This window comes from Tenrec ecaudatus, chromosome 10 (assembly GCF_050624435.1).
Source record: "Tenrec ecaudatus isolate mTenEca1 chromosome 10, mTenEca1.hap1, whole genome shotgun sequence".
Classification (NCBI taxonomy): domain Eukaryota; kingdom Metazoa; phylum Chordata; class Mammalia; order Afrosoricida; family Tenrecidae; genus Tenrec; species Tenrec ecaudatus.
Genome location: NC_134539.1, coordinates 42,216,116 through 42,234,246, shown reverse-complemented (window position 1 = coordinate 42,234,246; position 18,131 = coordinate 42,216,116). Strand labels below are relative to the sequence as shown.

The following is an 18,131-nucleotide window of genomic DNA, read 5'->3' as shown; positions in this document are numbered from 1 at the left end:
TCATGGGCGTAGACATCGTAATCAAGAGGCTAAGTTCACAAGCTCTAGTTGTCCGGTTACCTGGGTTTGAATATGGCCTGCAACACTTACTAGACTCCCGTGGGCAAATGACCACCACAGCTGTGATGTAGTTTGTACCTTAGTTTCTTCGTCTCTAAAAGGGAAATAGTAATACACCCATTCTTCACTTATTGACTATCTCATTGACATTTCACATTTACAAAAATAGTAAAAATTCTTCATTTTGCGTGTAAACAACGCATGTCTGGCATTAATGGATGTCAAGGTGCCAGATTGGAGTAAGTGGCTATGATAGTGATAGTTATGTGTCAACTTGGCTCAGTAAAGATTCTTAGTGGTTTGGCATTTATGCAATGATTTAATTTGGCAGTTACATAATAATGTAGTCATTCTTCATTTTGTACTCTAATGTGGCTATCTTCTATTTTTTGAATAATGCTAATTTTTGCACACTAGCATGGTCTTTGGAACCTAACACTGTTGATAAGTCAGGGATGGGTATACCTAGTTCACACATGCGCTGTGTATGTTATCAGTTCACAAGGGCAGTCTCTTTCCCTTGTGGGATCACTGAATGGGCTGTTTCCATCTAAAGAATCATTCACAGGGGGGGTTCTCCCACATTTGCTTGGGAGGCTGGGGCAGGGTTATCATCTACAAGCTCTGTTCTATTGCTTCACTCACTTTCCCAACCACTAATCGGCTTTCCTCTCACCTGCAGCAGCCCCGTGGACTTGCACAAACCTGTTTTAGGGTAACGATGGATCTAGGGTCACTTTTCAGCTGCCTTCCTTTCATGGGCTTGTCCCTTTCACAGCACACGCGTGTGCCACCAACTCAGTTCCAGCAGCGTCGAGCTGCCTGGCATGGTTTCTGGGCTGTAATTTGAATGGGAGAAAATCACCAGGTATTTACTCCCCAAAGCAGTTGGTAGGTTTGAATCAATAATCCTTTGACCCTTTACTTAGAAGCTGAGCTCGTTAGCAATGGCTCCACCAGGACTCCTTCCAAGCACATTTCTAGGGTTACGGGGTGGGTTGCTAACTGGAAGGTTGATGGTACAAACCCAACAGCTTTTCTGAGGTGGGAAAACCTGGTGAAGTGTGCCTGCTAAATGCACAGCCGAGGCACTCCTATGCGGTGTCTCTGCTTTATGCTGTGGCGTCACTTGGAGTTGAAATCGGCTCGATGGCACACAGCATCCATAATTTACCTGCTAATCTGCTGACACTCAGACACTGAAGATTTTTGTTTAGTTTTGAATCATAAAGCCTTAAAAATAGATACGAGTTTTTTCATTTCACCAAAAAGGAAAAGAGTAGAAAATTATTTTTTTTCTCTGCATCTTCATTTATGTATGGGTGTGTGAAGCAATTGTCCTTGTTTTGGAACCCTTAAGAGATTTTGTTGATCGCTGAGGTAAAGGTTGATTTTCTTTAAACTTTGTTCTGAGACCCTATCAGAGTACACATATTGGGGTACACAACTACATGCATCTGCTAGGAAGTTCCTTATTTCCAGAATTATGACAAGCAGACAAGGTGGTTTCGTGGAAATAGCACGTGACCATCAGACAAAGTAGGGAGTATTTGAAATCTAGCTCTATTGCTTGGTAGCACTGTGATCTTGGACAAGTCTTGAGTGTGGAACCCAGATCCCTTTGTCTCCAGACTGCATTCTCAGAAACGGGAAGTGTTTGTTCTTGCAGAAGAGAGTTAAGACGGTTCTCGTTACTGATGCCCTCTGGTAGCCTTATTTCCTGTCTGCTCCTAGGGAGCTGACTGGAAAGACAGAGCGGAGAAAGCTAAGAACTAAGGTGGTGCTTGCCCAGGGCCTTAGCTCTGGGAATAAAGGATTGTTCTGATTCTTTTTCATAAAACCTGGCTGACTTGTTCTGACTCTGGGAGTCCATTATGCTATTTCATTATCATCCTGTTTAAGTCCCTATTCTGCTTCTGTTTGACGGGGCACAGCCTATGGGTGTCTTTGCTTTCTGCAGCAGTGTACCACCTCCATTACCTCCCTCTTCATTGCTCTGTCTTACCTTTGACCAGCACAACTCTGTCTGTCTGTCATACCAGTACCTCCTGGAGCTATCAGGAGATAATCTCTCTCTTTCTCTTTTTCAATTAATCATTTTATTGGAGGGCTCTTACAAATCTTATAACAATCCATCATTCACTTGTATTAAGTACCCTTGTACATAGGTTGCCATCAACATGTAGGGGGAGAACCTCCTTCAAGCATTTTGTTGGGCTACATAAATCTTCTCCCCATGAAGAGCGACTGATTTAGGCAAAGGGCCTTGTTTGGTTTTCCTTGAACTATTACCGGGGCGATAAGGAGATTAGCTAAGTAAATGTTCAACAGGACAGAGTCCCTGCAGAGGGTGGCCACAGTGAATCGGATCTGGTCACATCTTTGCTTTGTTCCTCTCTTGTTAGACTTTGGCTGCAAGAAAGAGCAGATAAAAGGGCTTCAGGACTGAACTGCAAAATGGCAAGCCCTGGTGATGGGCTCACATCTTGGGAGACTAGCATTGTCTGGTTAGCATTGTTTGTGTACAAATGGGTGACTTGGTAATCCTGGTAACATAGGGACCTGTGCCTTTGGCTGCTACCTCAAGGTCAGCAGTTCAAAACCACCAGCTGCCCCGTTAGAGAAAGATGAGGCTTTCTACTTCTGTTAAGATTTTCACTTTGGAAACCCACAGAGGAAGTTCTAATCTGTCCTATACCATCACTGTGAGTCAGTGGCAGTGAGTTTGTTCTTGGGAATCCTGATAGGCCATTCACTGAGGCGTGTCTCTGAGTTGGGCGCTAATCCGTCCTATACCATCACTGTGAGTCAGTGGCAGTGAGTTTGTTCTTGGGAATCCTGATAAGCCATTCACTGAGGCGTGTCTCTGAGTTGGGCGCTTGCTGAAGTGCTTGTCATTGAGCACTCACGTACCACCACAGCTCCGTGAACGTAAATTATGTTTCTGTTACTATTTTACAACTGGGAAATTGAGGATTTGGTGACTTGGTCAACATTTCTGCTTGGGGAATTGCAGAGGTTGGACAGGAATTCCAGTTGTCCTTAATGCCCAAGAAATGACTCACTTCTTTACCATCTACGCTAGTTCTCGTTGCTGGGTGCCTTCAAGTCGGTTCACACGCACAGCGACCAATGTGCCAAAGAGCAAAACACCGCCTGTCCCTGCACCACCCTCAAGATCGTTTCTGTAGTTGAGCCCGTTGTCGCGGCTCTGTGCCGATACATCTTGTCGAGGACCTTTCCCTAGTGCTCAGTGGCCCCTAACTCTTTTGGGGTCCCAGATAATACCCCCAATAAGAAGATGCTTCAAAAAGTATGTGGGAAAGTTCCACTATCTAAAGTTCTACTTATCCACAAACTGTTGAAGTCCCATTGTGTGATGAAAGGTAACCTTCCTATCTCTAGGAATCGCCCTCTTCAGGCTGAGGGCACAGGCATCTCGATCCTTAGAGAAGTGCTCACTAATGGCGGCCACACACCAAACTGTGTCTTTGAAGTCCCAGATCTGATCAACCTTGTCTGAAGCAGCTCCTCTGTACTGAAGTGAGAGGACACTGAGACAGGGACCTATTGGATGGGGCTCCTTGTTGGGGTGCCCGATGAAGGGATCCCGCAGGTCACAACTGATCCCCAGTAGGCATGTTTATTGGGTGCCACAAGGAGCTTTTGGCCTGGCCGAGAAGAGGAACCTATCAGAGAACAGTTCAAAGGGAGATTGAGCAGAGTGGGGTTATAAAGGAGGCTGTTGGTCTAAGACAGGGGTTCTGAACCTTCCTCATGCAGCGACCCTTTCATACAGTTCCTCATGTTGTAGTAACCCCCCACAATAACGTTATTTTCATTGCTACTTCATCACTGTCATTTTGCTACTGTTATGAATCATAATATAAATAGCTGATACGCAGGATATATTTTCATTGATACAAATTGAGCATAATTAAAACATAGGAATTAATCACAAAACAATGTGTAATTATATATTGTGAAATATTTATTTCTAATGACAAATCAATGAAATCTTGTCTTGAAGCATGGTGCAGCATGGCTAACAGTCTTCACGCCAGGCGCTCATATGTGAGCAAATCTGCCTGTCCTGTGGGTGGACCCACCTGGAGACAGATAGAGGAGCAGTGTTTCGGTTCCTAAGACCATTGGAAATATGTGTTTTCCGATGGTCTTAGGCAACCCCTGTGAAAGGGTCCTTTGATCCCCAAAGGGGTTGTGACCCACAGGTTGAGAACCGCAGGTTTAAGATAAGGGGTGTTGGCTGGGAACATGCAAATGTGGGTTTAACCCCCGGGCATGCCAGCTGGCTCCCGGGGGATTCTTCATTGGTCCTTGTATTTTGGCTTGGTTTCCTCCCTCGTCAAGGCCCTTCTGTGCCTCTGAAGGGCAAAGCAGGGTGGGCATCGGAGGTGAAGAAATGTGCAAGACCTAAGTGCCTTTATTCTCTGGTCTAATCTACTCTTTTGGGCACTGCCCTCTCATTGGGATCATGAGCCCTGCTCTACAGATGATACCCAGGTAGATTAAGAACCTGGCCCGCAGTCCTAGAGGCCTGCTATCCGATGCCCAGTGTCTAACCCAGGGCCAAGTTGGTCCGTGTGGGGAGGCGGGCATTGTGTGTGTTGAGCCAATCGAGGTAAGGACTCCTATCAAGCCTCACAATCGCTGGCGAGCACTGGAGTGATATTTCTCTGTGTGTTTCTTTCCTTTTTACAGGCCATTTTCCAAACAAAGCCATGCCCTCTGCAGGGACACTTCCGTGGGTCCAGGGGATTATCTGTAATGCCAACAACCCCTGCTTTCGTTATCCGACTCCTGGTGAGGCTCCCGGCGTTGTTGGAAACTTTAACAAATCCATGTAAGTACCAGCTGGGGTTTTCTTTCCCACATGTGTCGGTTCATGCTTTCTTTCACGCCTCACCTGCATTGCAATGGGTGGCTCTGACTAAAGATGATTCTGTACAGATGTGTGATAAAATCTGCAGAAGGAGGGGAGGAAGAACTGCCACCAAGAGTTAAAATCACAGACCTCTCTTTGTTACATTTTAGGGGTAAAGATCAAATATAGCTGAAAGTCATGTAATTGGCGATGCTCATCCCCAAACCGAATGGCAGATAGGGAGAGGAGATGTGTCGACATCTGTCCATCTGTTGACTCAGCAAAGACTTAGTACGCATGTGCAATGGCTGGATCTAGGTGCTGGGGCTGTCAAAAGGGGCACCGTAGGTGACCTTGCCTTCAAGGAGCTTCCAGCTGAGGCTTTGAGCATCGGTCCCCTCTGCTCTCAGACTCCCTCTTCTTCCCTCCTCACTGCCTCTGTCAGACTGCTGTGTCACTGCTGGCTGCAGGTCTGTCTTTACCTGGGTGTGAGTTCCTTGGGGGCCAAAATACTGCCTCCTTGGCTTTTGTGTTCTTGGCTCTTGGCATAAATATGGACTAAATAAAGGTTTGCCAAGCGAGACATTGAAGGTTCAAATGTACAGAACCGTACCCTGGGTTAGAATGAGCTGCGGGCTGTGGGAGTGTACGGAGGCAATCTGAGGGAGTTACGGTGAGGGCAGACGGTGGGCTAGACTTGGTAGCGTTCATGGGCATCCTCATCCATGCAAAAACAGTAAAAGTTGCACATTACAACTGTGTTGGTAAAACGGTCGCTAGAATCCAGGCTGGATTTATTATGATATATTCATTCTTACAGTATGAAAGAAATGAAAACATGTGCCCCTAAATCTACTGTGGGTCTTAGGCCTGTACCTACTGGATAAGTTGGTCCTGGGGATGCTGGCTCACATGTGCGTGTGTGTACACGTGTGTGCATGTGTGTGCGCCAGGGAGGGCTTCCTGGGAGAAAGGTGAGTGGGCTGGGTCTGAAGGAGTGGTGGGCTCTGGTTGTGTGGCCATGAAGGAAGGGTGCCCAGGGCCAGATGGTGGGTAGACGGTTGGAATATAGGGAATCCGTGAAACAGGGAAAGGTGGGAGGGGGCCCAGGCCTGTCTTTGGAGGAGCTCAGAGCCCGGGCGTTATTAGTTGGTTCAATACAGTGGGAGCGACAGCTGGCCTAACCACGGCATCTTCTTTTTACTCTCCCTGCAGTGTGTCTCGCCTGTTCTCAGACGCTCAGAGGCTGCTTTTATACAGCCAGAAAGACACCAGCATCAAGGATGTACACAGAGTTCTCAGCATGTTACAGCAGATCGAGAACTCCAGCTCAAGTGAGTGAAAGCCTTTTTAATGTTGGTTTGCAGCTGGAAAATCAACCTGTCACCAGCAAGGCGGCTGCCCGGGGGCGTGTTCCTTTTAGCTGTTACCTGTGGGACGACTGCCTAGGGGGCTAGGCTGCGGCCTTCTACTAGGCCTTGGAGAAGACACTGGGAAGCTGCACGCAGCTGACTTCCCTGGGGCCCCAGGAGAACCCCTGGCGAGGAGGTGCATAGACACTCTCACCAGAGCTGCAGGCAGCTCCCTACCCCCGCCCCTCATTTGGCTGCATGGCCGTGGTGAACAAAGGGCAACTTTCTTACCAATGGGTACTTTTGTGCCTCTAAGAGCAATGATAGCTGCCATTTGATGTGAATAAGGGAAAGCTCCCCATTTCTTTTAAAAAGGAAAATTTTGATTTCATCTGATGGGTATTTGACCTCTGACCTTTTCAAAGTGAAATCTTCACCTCTGATCTGGTAAGCATCCAGGCAGTCCGTGGCTTGTCACTGAGGACCTGTCAGCCGAGCAGGCCCTTTGCCGAGTGAGGTGTTCCCTGGCTGCAGGCATGTTGGTGCATGGCCTCTGGGGGAGCAGGAGCACAAGGGCCAGGGGAGCAGTCTGGGGGGGAGGGGGCAGGCCGTGCTGGGGGGCATGATCTGTGAAGATGTGAAAGCAATAAAGAAGCTACTAAAACCCGGTCCTTTTCCTTTTTGCTGTGAGTTAGGTGAGGGCTTACATGCCAGGTCAGCGCTTTCACATTCAGCAACTCCAACAAGGTATCCAAGCTGGCAGTAGCTTGCTTTCTTCCCCGCCCCTCACCCCCGTTTGTGTCCCCCCCTCGTGTCCACCATGCTCTTCCCCTTCGCCTAAGTTAACACCTGGCTACCCACTAGCCTGTTATTTCCCAGTCTTCTTCCCCCCCCACCCCCCTGCTAACCCTCGAAGTCGGTTTCTTTTGGTGTGAAAACAGGAGAATTATGTGACAGTGTGTTCCTTAATTGTGTTTTGTTTATAACAGTGGTCTCATGCAATGTCCTTTTGTGATTGACTTGACTTGACTTGACGCAACAGAATGTTCTCCAGATCCAGGCAGGTGTGTCATGAGGCCTTTCATAGCCTCATCGTTAGTCTTTAACGCCGCGTCGTGTTCCGTAACCCGGGGGACTTTTCTGGTCCCCTCGCTAGCAGTTCTTGTCAGCCCCCGTGGCAGTGTCCTCCTCCCCGTGCGGTGACTGCAGCGGCGGCTGCGGGACGTCCCTCCCCTGTGTTTCGGGAGCTGTGTGTAGGCTGGCCTGCATCGCAAGGCCTCCTGGTTTGTGAGCTACTTGAGAAAGCCGAAAGTACAGGAGTTTAAACATGACTCTGGTTGCAGCTTTGCTTGGGCACATGGGCCTTTGCTTTCTCTGGGCAGGGAAGCAAAGGGTGGGCAAGCACAACTAGGGGAGGGGGAGGATGGAGCAGAGGAGGTGTAGTTGGGGGCCGAGAGAGAAGCAACTGTGGAGGTTGGCACGCCTGGGGGACGCACTGGGCTATGGGAGCAGCTCTGAGGGACCTCCAGTCTAGCCAGTGCAGGACACACACAGAGAGGTCCCAACAGCCAGAGAGCGAAGCATGCACCCTCCCCGGTCCACCGGCTGATGGTATGCCGGGTGAACCCGAGGCAGAACTTGAGTTATAGTTTGCGGGACTTTGCGACTAAGTTAATTCACATCTCCTGGGCCAGTTCTCCTCGTCTTTAAGAGGGGCTGCTAGGAGAAGCCTGTGCATTGGACTCCTGTGCGGAAGAACTGGGATATAGCTTTTCACTGTGTTCAGAGCAGCGTCTGACTCAGAGGAAACACATATGGCTATTGGGGGGCAGTACCATCTTGCTCAAGCCACGTGACCTCTCTGTGGCATCGTTATTCCAGCTGTGATGTAACAGCTGACTTGCCATGCAGATGGAAAACCCAGCATCTGGAACATAAACCAAACGCACTGTCATCACGTCAATTCGGACTCCTAGTGACCCTGTCGGACAGGGTAGACCTGGCCCCTGTGCCACTGTACCTGTTGACGGGAGTAGAAAGCCCATCTCTCTCCGGTAGAGGAGCTGATGGCTTTGAACTGGAGAGCTCATTGTAAGTGGCCCTGTAGGACAAAGTAAAATTGTCCCTGTGGGTTTCCCAGCCTGTAACGCTTTGTGGGAGTAGAAAGCCTCATCTTTCTCCCTCGGCGCGGCTGGTGGTTTCAAATCGCTGACCTCGTGGTTAGCAGCTCAACTCATAACCACTGTGTCACCCGTGCTCCTACCTGGCACATAGTAGGTGCTTACTCCATGAGAGACGGTGTCGATCTTCGATGATGGTGTATTGTTGAGCCTCCTCCCCACTTGCTCAGCTGTTGCAACAGACTGGCTGACGGGCAGGGTCAGGTCTCCCCTTAGAAACAGAGCTGCCTTTCCTCTTGGAGCACCTGGAGACACGAGTGGGCGTAGCAAAGAGGAGCCTCTGTCTGCACGGTTCTGAGGATGAAGGCCTCTCCTGTTTCCATGGTGCTAGACCAACACTGGTTGCACATCTTTTGGTTCTTCCAGTGCCTTCACGTGCTTTCCCTAAATTGCTTCCTCCTCTCTTTGATTGCTTCGGCATAGAGACAAATGCACTCAACTGCGGCTTCTTCCTAGTTGAAGTTGGTGTGCTTTGTCTGAGTTTGACTAGGATACTGTAGATTTCAGAGGGACCCATTGCTGAGACGTGCTGTGTGGAGCCCTAGTTAGAGACCTACGTTTATCTTCACTAACTCCTGTACTCAGTGCACGATAGGCTCAGCCCTCCAGCACTGTCACTCGCAGGACTGGAAGATCTTGGAAATGGTCTAGCCTGAAGCCTTATCTTGCTGATCCAGTATGGGAACCTACTGCTCACAAGATAGATCATTTTGAGCAGAAGTCCTCAACCTGTGTGTCACGACCCCTTTGGGGGTTGAATAACCCTTTTAGAGGGGCTGCCCGATTCAAAATGAGAGTGATGAAGTGGCAATGAAAATAATTTTATGGTTGGGGGGGGTCACTACAACATGAGGAACTGTATGAAAGGGTTGCAGCATGAGGAAGGTTAAGAACCACTGATTTTGAAGGTAGGTAACCCCTCATGGCCAGAAAGTATATATTTTTTACTCTGCTGTATGCCTTCTAGAGAATGAATTGAGTTCTATTTCGTTGAAATATTCGAAGACAGCTTTCATGCAGTTTCCTTCATTTTTCTAGGAATTTGATTTTTCCAGACAGCCTCTCTCCTCTTTCTTTGATGGAATGTTTTTCTCTCAATTTCTGCCTCTGTCCTATCTGTCTTGGAAGAAGGACAGCCAGAATGTCCCTTAGAAGTCAGGTCGTGGGTGTAATCTCAGGAAGGACTGGTCCCTGGGGAATGACACCTTGCTTGGTAAAGTTGAGGGTCCGAGGAAGGAGAGAGGAAAGAGCGAGGCCCTCAGTGAGGTGACTTGGCACAGTGGCTGCCTCTGTCAGAACATCGGTCATGAGGACGTTGCTCTGTTGTGCATCGCATGGCTCTGCGTGGAAGGCATCTCAGGAGCCCCTAGCCACAGCAGCATTTCCTCCTTGAAGAGGACCAGGAATTGCAACAGCATGCTCGCCCCGAGTACAGAGGGACTTTTCCTTCTGTGTCAGAGCACCAGATTTCTGCTAATGCAAGCTGAGATTGTGCTAGGTTTTACCAGCAGACATATCAGTCATGCTTTTGACTCATAAGCCATGTGCAATCAACCACAATTGTCATTTTTTTTTAAAGTACGTGATGTTGCAAGTGGCTTGCTTTCGACCTCCTAATTTGTGCAGGTGGGTTCTTGAACTTAGAGGGGGGAATACTTACCTCTTTTCTGTTCTACGTAGATTCCATATGTCATTGCATCTTGCCAAAATTCATTCTTGACTCCCGTGTACCCACTCACTGTATTTGATTCTTCTTGTTTTCTGCTCTCTTAAGAATTTGATAAGCACCGTTGTCCTCATCCAAGTGTGGCCAACACTGGAAGCTTGGGAATAAGAGGAGTTTGGGGCTTTGTATTCAGGTGTGTTTAGGAAAAATCTCTGGCACTGCAACCCCACTAGGTGTGTTGCTTGGGAACCATTTCTGGCTCTCGGTTTCCTGGCAAAACAGAGATTAGTTGCCTTGAAGGATCCCTGAGCATCATATCAATGGCATCTGTGAATGACGGATAGAGCGATCAGTGGTCATGGCACATAGTTGACACACAACACATCTGAGTTGATTTCTTTCCCCTCTATCCCTGGCTCACTGCCTGACCTTTGCCAATTTACTGAAACTTTCTGGGACTCAGGTTTCCTTGCCTCTAAATTGGAACTTTGGAGAAGCTCCCTGAAAATGCCTAATTGCAGAAAGTTGCTCCGTCTTTGGATTCGAGGTCACCTGGAACTAAGTGTGATGTTGGCTGCCCGCTGGATTAAGTGTCTTGAGGGCAGGACTGAATCTTCCTTGTGGCTGTACTTCAAGAAGCAGCCGAATGCTGGGCGTATTTATTTCAAGGTTGTTGGAACAAAGTACCGTCATTTAGGGCAGTGGTTCTCGACCTTCCTCATGCCCCGACCCTTTCATACAGTTCCTCATGTGGTGGTGACACCATGCCTGCCCTGCCACAACCATAAAATTATTTTCATTGCGACATCATAACTGTCATTTTGCTCCTCTTATGAATCGGGCGACTCCTGTGAAAGGGTCGTTCAACTCCCAAAGGGGTCCGCTGATTTAGTGAGAACCACTGATTTAGTGGCTTAAAATCAACAGAAATGTATTGTTTCTGAAAGATCACACCTCAGAGTGTTCACTTATTTAGGATTAGGGTCCACCCTACTCTGTGCACATGTACTTAAGAACATCCGCATAATTTGGGGTCATCACACAAGTCAATCCATAACAGTAAGTAATACGTACCTCTTTGTGGTACGTATTACTTAACAGCATGTCATTGCGATGAAATGAAAATGCTCTGAAAAGTGTAAAATCCCAGGCTCATGTAATTGTTGAGTTGGCTCCTGTGTGTGAACTCAGATCAATAGGGCTCTAAATTAATAACAGGGCCAGAAGTTCTTTAAAACTTTTTCAATTTGTCGTAATGGCAAAAGTTTTTTTGGCTGCCTTTCTTCCACAAAGGTTAGCTCCCAGCACTTTCAGCAAGAGCTGTATTGAACTTCGAGGCCTGCAGTTGATTGACTTTGAAACTCAAAGGTTGCTCTCCCCAGTCCTGATATTTTGACGACAGACTTACCCTCATCTCTAGGTGGCTCCGTGGGTCAGGCTCCTCGGGCTTGTGCCTGTGGAGAATGGTTGAGTGCTTGGCAGGACGTAGAAAAATAAAAGGACACAAGTGGGCCAGACTTCTTGCTCTCCTGCGGGGACTCATATCATGTGCTCTGCGAGAAGTCCTCCACTGCTTGCATGGGCCCCCCTGCCCACCGTCCTCTAGCTTCTTGCCCACTGCCGCATCCCCACACCTGCTCCCTCAGCCTCACCATTGTGTACATGATGCCGGGGACAATGCTTGGGCTTGAGTGGCCTGATGGAAGTTTCTAGCCTTTGTCAGCTGTGGCGTGGCCCAAATGCTGTGGACAGTGCTATAGCTGGAGGCATGGGACTCAGTTATTCCTGTCTTCGCACACGCTCCTAATGCCCCAGGTGTTTGGTCCTTGGTCCTTTCCCCTGTTAGAGCTCGCTCGGCCTGTGCCTCTAACTGCAGAAACCCAGTGGGTGCATTGAGGTTTGGGGAGGGCACCTATCCTCTGTGGCTGTTTGCTGTGACCTGGGGTGCCTATCTCAGCTTCCCCTAGAGAGGGTGAGGTCTGCACCCAAACTCCCTGGTCCCTGAATGAGGGCCAGTTTCAGGGGGCTCAGGACATGCTGTGTCTCCAGGATGCAGAGGCCTCTGAGCATGTGAGAGCCTGGCTAGGAACGAACAAAGAAGAACTTGGGACATTTTGTTATGGGGATCGAGATGTCTCTTTGGAAGACATGTTACATCCTGAGGCCACGGTTTGGGAAGGGCGGTTGGGGCTAGGAGGAGAGATTTGGGCAGACCTGATACATCTTGACATCTGACTTGAATTTTGAGCTTCGGTGTTTCTTTGACCAGAATTCCATGTGGAGTCAATGGCATGGCTACAATTGCCCACACAGTCATGACCCAAATCAAGTGCACCTCTGACCAAGACTTTGATGACATAAGTCCTGAGGGTTACACTGGATTTCGGCTCAGGGAAGAGGGCCCCAATTTCTGGGCACTTGATGTACTGATAATACTGAGAACTCATTTTGTGAGTCCTTGCTGTGCTTTGGTCTTTGAAAGGCATCAAGATAGGAGCTTCTGAGTAGGACTTGGTGACATGACAAGGTACCTGGCTTTGGGTGGCAGTTGAGGAAAGGGGACTGACTTACAGCTTGTAAGCATCCCCTGGCTGATATAGTTGAATGGTGAGAAAACACACTGGGCAATTGGGCTGGTGAGTTCAAGGGCTGCCTTCGTTCCTTAGTCATCGTGTGACCTTGGAAAACTCCCTAACATATCTGTGCCTCAGTTTCCTCACTTTTTCAAAGCAGGAATAATCTTAGGACCTCCCTCTGGGATTCTGTGGAGAATAAATGAACAAATAAAAGTAAAAATATTTAGCCTATATATATAGGCTGGTGCATCCTGAACATCATTCTTGTATTTCAGTTCATTAATTTTTCATAACTGTCATGTGAGGTAAGGATTTTTATGACTTCAAAGCAGACAATAGCACGAAGCAGCCAAAATCAGAGAAGTTAAGAAACCTAGGTAAGGTAGCACAGCTGGTCAGGGCAGGGATAGAATTTGAATTCCACTCTTTCACACTCTGTCCTTACAACATCTTTTATTATGTGATCAAACTGGAAATTCCCTGCAAGCTTGTAGTGATCGCTATGCGTGTTCTGTAGGCACTTCGTAAAAGTCCCAGTGTACATTCTTAGAAATTCATATTCGGAAACCCTTTCACTTAACGAGCGACGGTTTTCCCTGAGCTGTCAGAGCCAGGCCGTGTCCTGGAGCTCAGCCACTGGGTTCCTTCCAGGGAAGTGGCCTGGCCCCAACTGGGCTGTTATCAGGGGATGCAATGCTGAACCACTGTGTTGAAATCCTGCTTGACCCACGTCGAATCAAAGGTCAGCTTTACCCAGACAGGAATGGAAAAGCATCGCAGGACAGCATGTACCCCACAATGTCAGACTGCCTTTGAAAGGTTTCAAACTGTGAACATCATGAAGACTTTGTTTGTTCACTATCACACTGATTTACCAGGTGGGTGGTGAGAGCAATTTGGGAATTCACTGTGGTTCCCATGCAATCTTCTCATTTCCAGCCCTCCCCTGTTACTGCCCGAGAGCACAGAAGAATAGCCTTGTGGTTGTTAGGTGCTGTCGAGTCCCCTGTGTTCAGCAGAATGAAACGCGGCCATCCTCACAATTGTTCTATGTTTGAGCCCTGGGGGGCAGCCACTGTGACAAACCATGGTCCTTGAGACTCCTCCTTTTTGGGGGCTGACCCTTTCCTGTGCCCAGCATGATGCCCTTCACCTAGTCCCACCTCATGACATGTCCAAAGTATCTGAGAGGAAGCCTTGAGATTTTTGCTTCTCAGGAGCATTCTGGATGCACTTTGTCCAAGACAGATGTGTTTGTTCTTCCGGCCATGTCTTTGACCAGCATCCTCGTTCCGAAGCGTCACTTCTTCCCTGGTCTTCCTTTATTCTCTGTCCATGCAGATGAGGCCATTGAGAACCCCGTGGCTTGGGGCAAGGGTACCGTAGTGGTCGTGTTTGGATCCTTGCTCTTTCAGACTGTCCATGGGTCTTGTGCAGCAGACTTGTCCAGTGCACCGTGCTGTTTCCTTTCTTGAGTGTTGCCTCTACAAGTGGTACTTTGTCCAGTGGTCTCTGTGGGCCCAGCTGATACCGTTTTGCACTCTTATTCTAGTAGTATATTTGGTGCCTACAACTCGAGCAGGTTGGTCATTTTATTGCTAAGTAAACAGATGTTCCTGACCTGCGGGATAGAGAGCACCCAATTATATTTTCCTCTTCTGGGGCTTATCAGGCCCCCATTTTCCCACGGACAGCCCACACAAGTGCCAGGAGGGGTTCCATGTAACTGTTTGAAATGGTCTGTGCTGAAAAGTACTGTTTTCACAGGGTTTTGCATAGAGCGATACCTCTTGGAGGTGTAATTTTGAAAAGTTTTTTAGTTTCATACTGCTAAGCCTCGTCTTTTAGCTCATTATGATTCTATTATCTTTTAATTCAATTTTTCCATGATTTAAAAAAAAATAGCTCTTGTCTTTCTGGGTTCCCTTTCTGCTCATTGGAAGTAGCCATTCTCAATGATCTTACACTCAGGCAAATCCTGCATTTCCGGGTGCACTAAATTGCATGTATCTGTCAAGGTCCAGAGGGGACATACATCCCTTGTAATTTTACCTCAGAGTTCAGAGTATCAAATATGTCCTACATAATCCTACCCCAGGGTTCAGAGGGATAGATATGCCCCACATAACATGTGTCAGAATCCAAATTTTATAACAAAATGTCAGAAATGCGCCTGGATTCAACCATCCTTTAATGCAAATACATGGTATTAACAAAATACTCAAAGTGAAAAATAATGGGGTCAGGTAAGCTAAGGAATATCTGGTGTCGGAAAGTATCAGAGCTCTGGTGGTATGGTGGCTTCATGTTGGGCTGCAATCCTCGTGGTCGGCAGTTCGAAACCACCGGCAGTTCCAAGGGGGAATGACTGAGCTTTCTACTCACGTAAACGGTTCCAGTCTCAGAAACCCACAGGGGGTTGCTCTGGGTCAGCATTGACTCAATGGCAGTGAGTTTTGCTTGGTTTTAGAAAAGTGTGGTACATCCATTGTTCTCAAGACAGGATTCTAAGTTATTTGGTGTTTGCAGGGAACATTATCTTCAATGTTCTATTTCCCCTTGTGAAGTCTTTACTTACAGAATTTTTCTAAATTTGTTTTGAGCTTGTGTGCTTTCCAGTTGCAGGTTCCCTTGCAGGGTGTGCAGGTCACTCTCCCAGGGGCATACTGTCCACGTAATGTCATCTCCAGTGCTCTCCTCACCGGCCCCCTCCATTTACAGAAAACAGGCACAGGAAGGCTGAGTGATCGAACAACTTGTAAATGCTGGAGCTGAGATTTGAACCAGCCTCTTAAACTTGAGCTCTTCTGGGGACGTCTTAGGCTGAAAAGCCCAGTTTCAGATGGAGGCTCCACACGTGTTCTTAGGAGCCCCTCGGGGAGCTGCCTCTTCACCCTGCCCTACCCCTTCTCTGGAACCCAGTCTAGAGAGGGTCCAGCCACTCTATGGAGCAGACAGCAAAAGAAAGTAGCTTCTAACCTCAGGAAAACACCCCAGAAAAGCCTCAGTGAGCCATCTGTTCACAAGCCCCCAGCCCTCTGTAATCCAGAAATGGCTTAGGGCTTGCTTGTAAGGCCAGACCAGTGGAGGTAGCATAAAGCCCCCAAAGTATTTGACCCCTTGAGGTCTCCCTCATTCTCCCCTCTCAGCTGTTGCCCACTGGGCCAGACTGGGAGATCCTCTGGGCCTTGGGGGGGGGGGGGTGCTGATGTGATCGCTTTTCTCCTTTTTCCCTTTGCTTCCTCCGCCATTTCTCAAGCAGCTGTTCGCTGTGGTTCCTTTTCATGTTGAACAAAAGGGACTACAGCAATCTTGAAACTCAATCAGGGATGGCAGGGCACTGACCCAGAGTAACCCCAGCGGCTCCTGCTGAGGGCTTCCCTCCTCCGCCTTCCTGCCACTGCTCTGCCCCCCTTCTTCTCTCCAGCTTCTCCCCTCCTCCTCTGCTCCAGGGGAGAGAGAGGCTGGCGGGCACTTCTGGCAGGCTGGAGGGAACAGGAGGGGCTGGAAGCCTGCCTTGGTGCAGGCCTCCTCCAGTCACACCATCCACCTGCTGAGTGAGCATCTTCCTCACTTGGTCAGAGGCATGGCCCAGAGGGAGTCAGGGGAGCTCATGGGTCCCACTCTCCCCAACCCCCAAACACTCCTGTTTTTTTTCTCTCTTTTCCTTTGCCCCTTTTCCCTGCACCCCAAACCGAGCTCTTTGACCATGGATAGCCAAGGCACTCTTTGCTTCGTACTGGCAAAAGGCAAAATACTTTGTTCTGCGTCGGAATGAGTAACGGGAGCCTTGACCAGTCCTGCTGCTGGATTCTTCACCTTCAGGCTCCTTGGGCCTGGGCCGCAAGGGCAGGAATTCAGATGGGAAGATACAGGGTTGCGCACAATGCCTATTAGCTTTGTTCTGGGCAGTGTTCCTCTCTCTGGGGTGACCCAAGGAAATGCTTGGTGCTTGTCAGTGTTTCCCTTGTAAAAGATGCTTCCGAATTCCTGACGGTTTTCCCAACTCTCTGTGATTGTTATCGCTGCATTCTATGCCCAAGGAAACCAAGACCCAGAGGACCTAAGAAGGGAAAAGTGGGGCTCAGGGGGGACAGAGGACGCTGTAGAGCTCGGCTTGAATTCACATCTTCGGATGTGGAGCCTAGTGCACATTTCATTTTTCTCCCGGTGTGCTTTCCAAGGCCACACACACACACAACGACCGCAGCGATTGTTTTAGTGACCGATTTTACTAATAAGAAGCCTGAGGTCCATGTCCACTCACTTGGGCAAAGCTCAGGGGCCCAGGGGCTGCCCTTTTCACTGACTGTTCCTCATCCACCTGAATAGATTGGCCAAACCTGGTCATCCTCACGGCTGACGTTACACCTTGGCTCATCGTTTCTGTTCCTGTGCGTTCTCGGTAAAGCGCTAGATTTATCCACCCCTCCGCCTCATGCTGAACAGACATTAACCACTTTCAATCCGTTTTACATATAAGCACTATTAAGCGCCCCAAACTCAGTCATTCTGACTCAAGAATTCAGGAAGGCAAATACATAGAACAACATGTACATATGTGTTTTTATACACACACCCCTGCACACACTCACATATGCCTCTATATACCCTAGATTACAAATTCAACATCTTGAGTTAGTTGGCAAAAGCCCTTCTCTGTTTTTAAATCTCTTTTGAAAGCCTGTCCGCTCCCATCAGGTCAACAGGAAGTTAGTGGGTACAGTTATTCCTGGAAACCCTGCGGTTAGCCCTGCCTTTGGCAGTACATTCCACGGTAACAGGCATTATACTGAACCTCAGGTGAGGCTGCTCATTCCACTGAGAGAAACGCTAGTGTTACCTTGACCTGGCTCATTCCACACTCAGCCTGGAGTCACATTCGCACCAACCACTGCCAACGGTGTTTCCTTCTCCGCAGTTGCCCGTTTCCCAGATCACATCAGTTCCCGAAATCATTCTTTCATTCATGTTCAGTTATTTATTCATTCATTTGTACATCCAAAATTTACCAAATGCCTTCCCTGAGCCAGCCATTGCTGGGCTCTGGATGGACAAAATCCTGGCCCTCCAGGTGCTTTCACTCTGCTGGGAAGACAGACAAAGGCAGCTTGCGCTGTGTGGGACCTCTGGGAACCAGCGTATGTTGGGGCACAGAGGAGTGCCTCCTGGCCCAGCCAGGAGTGGGGAGGTCAGGACAGGCTTCCTGGAGGAGATGACTCATGGCTAAGCCATGAAGAAGGGGTAGGAGTTAGCCAAGCTGAGCAGGGAAGGGCTGTTTCAGACATCTGGATTTCTTTAGATTTTTGGCTTCTCTGTGTGTCTCCCTGTCAGCTGCCGTGATGGAGATGGCTGAGGCTAGCGGGCACAGCCACCCTCTTCTGGTCACCACCATAGCTACTCCTGCTCTCT

At 48.6% G+C, this 18,131-nt stretch overlaps 1 protein-coding gene across 2 annotated transcripts in view; it reads left to right on the top strand.

Annotated features, from left to right (window-relative positions):
* Window positions 1-18,131, top strand: part of ABCA1 (ATP binding cassette subfamily A member 1) — a 127,950-nt gene that overhangs the window by 35,637 nt on the left and 74,182 nt on the right. For both annotated transcript variants that reach the window (XM_075560258.1, XM_075560259.1), the window contains exons 4-5: window positions 4,783-4,924; window positions 6,161-6,279. In XM_075560258.1, coding sequence (XP_075416373.1) covers window positions 4,783-4,924; window positions 6,161-6,279 — 261 coding nt within the window. The remainder of the gene's footprint in view (window positions 1-4,782; window positions 4,925-6,160; window positions 6,280-18,131) is intronic.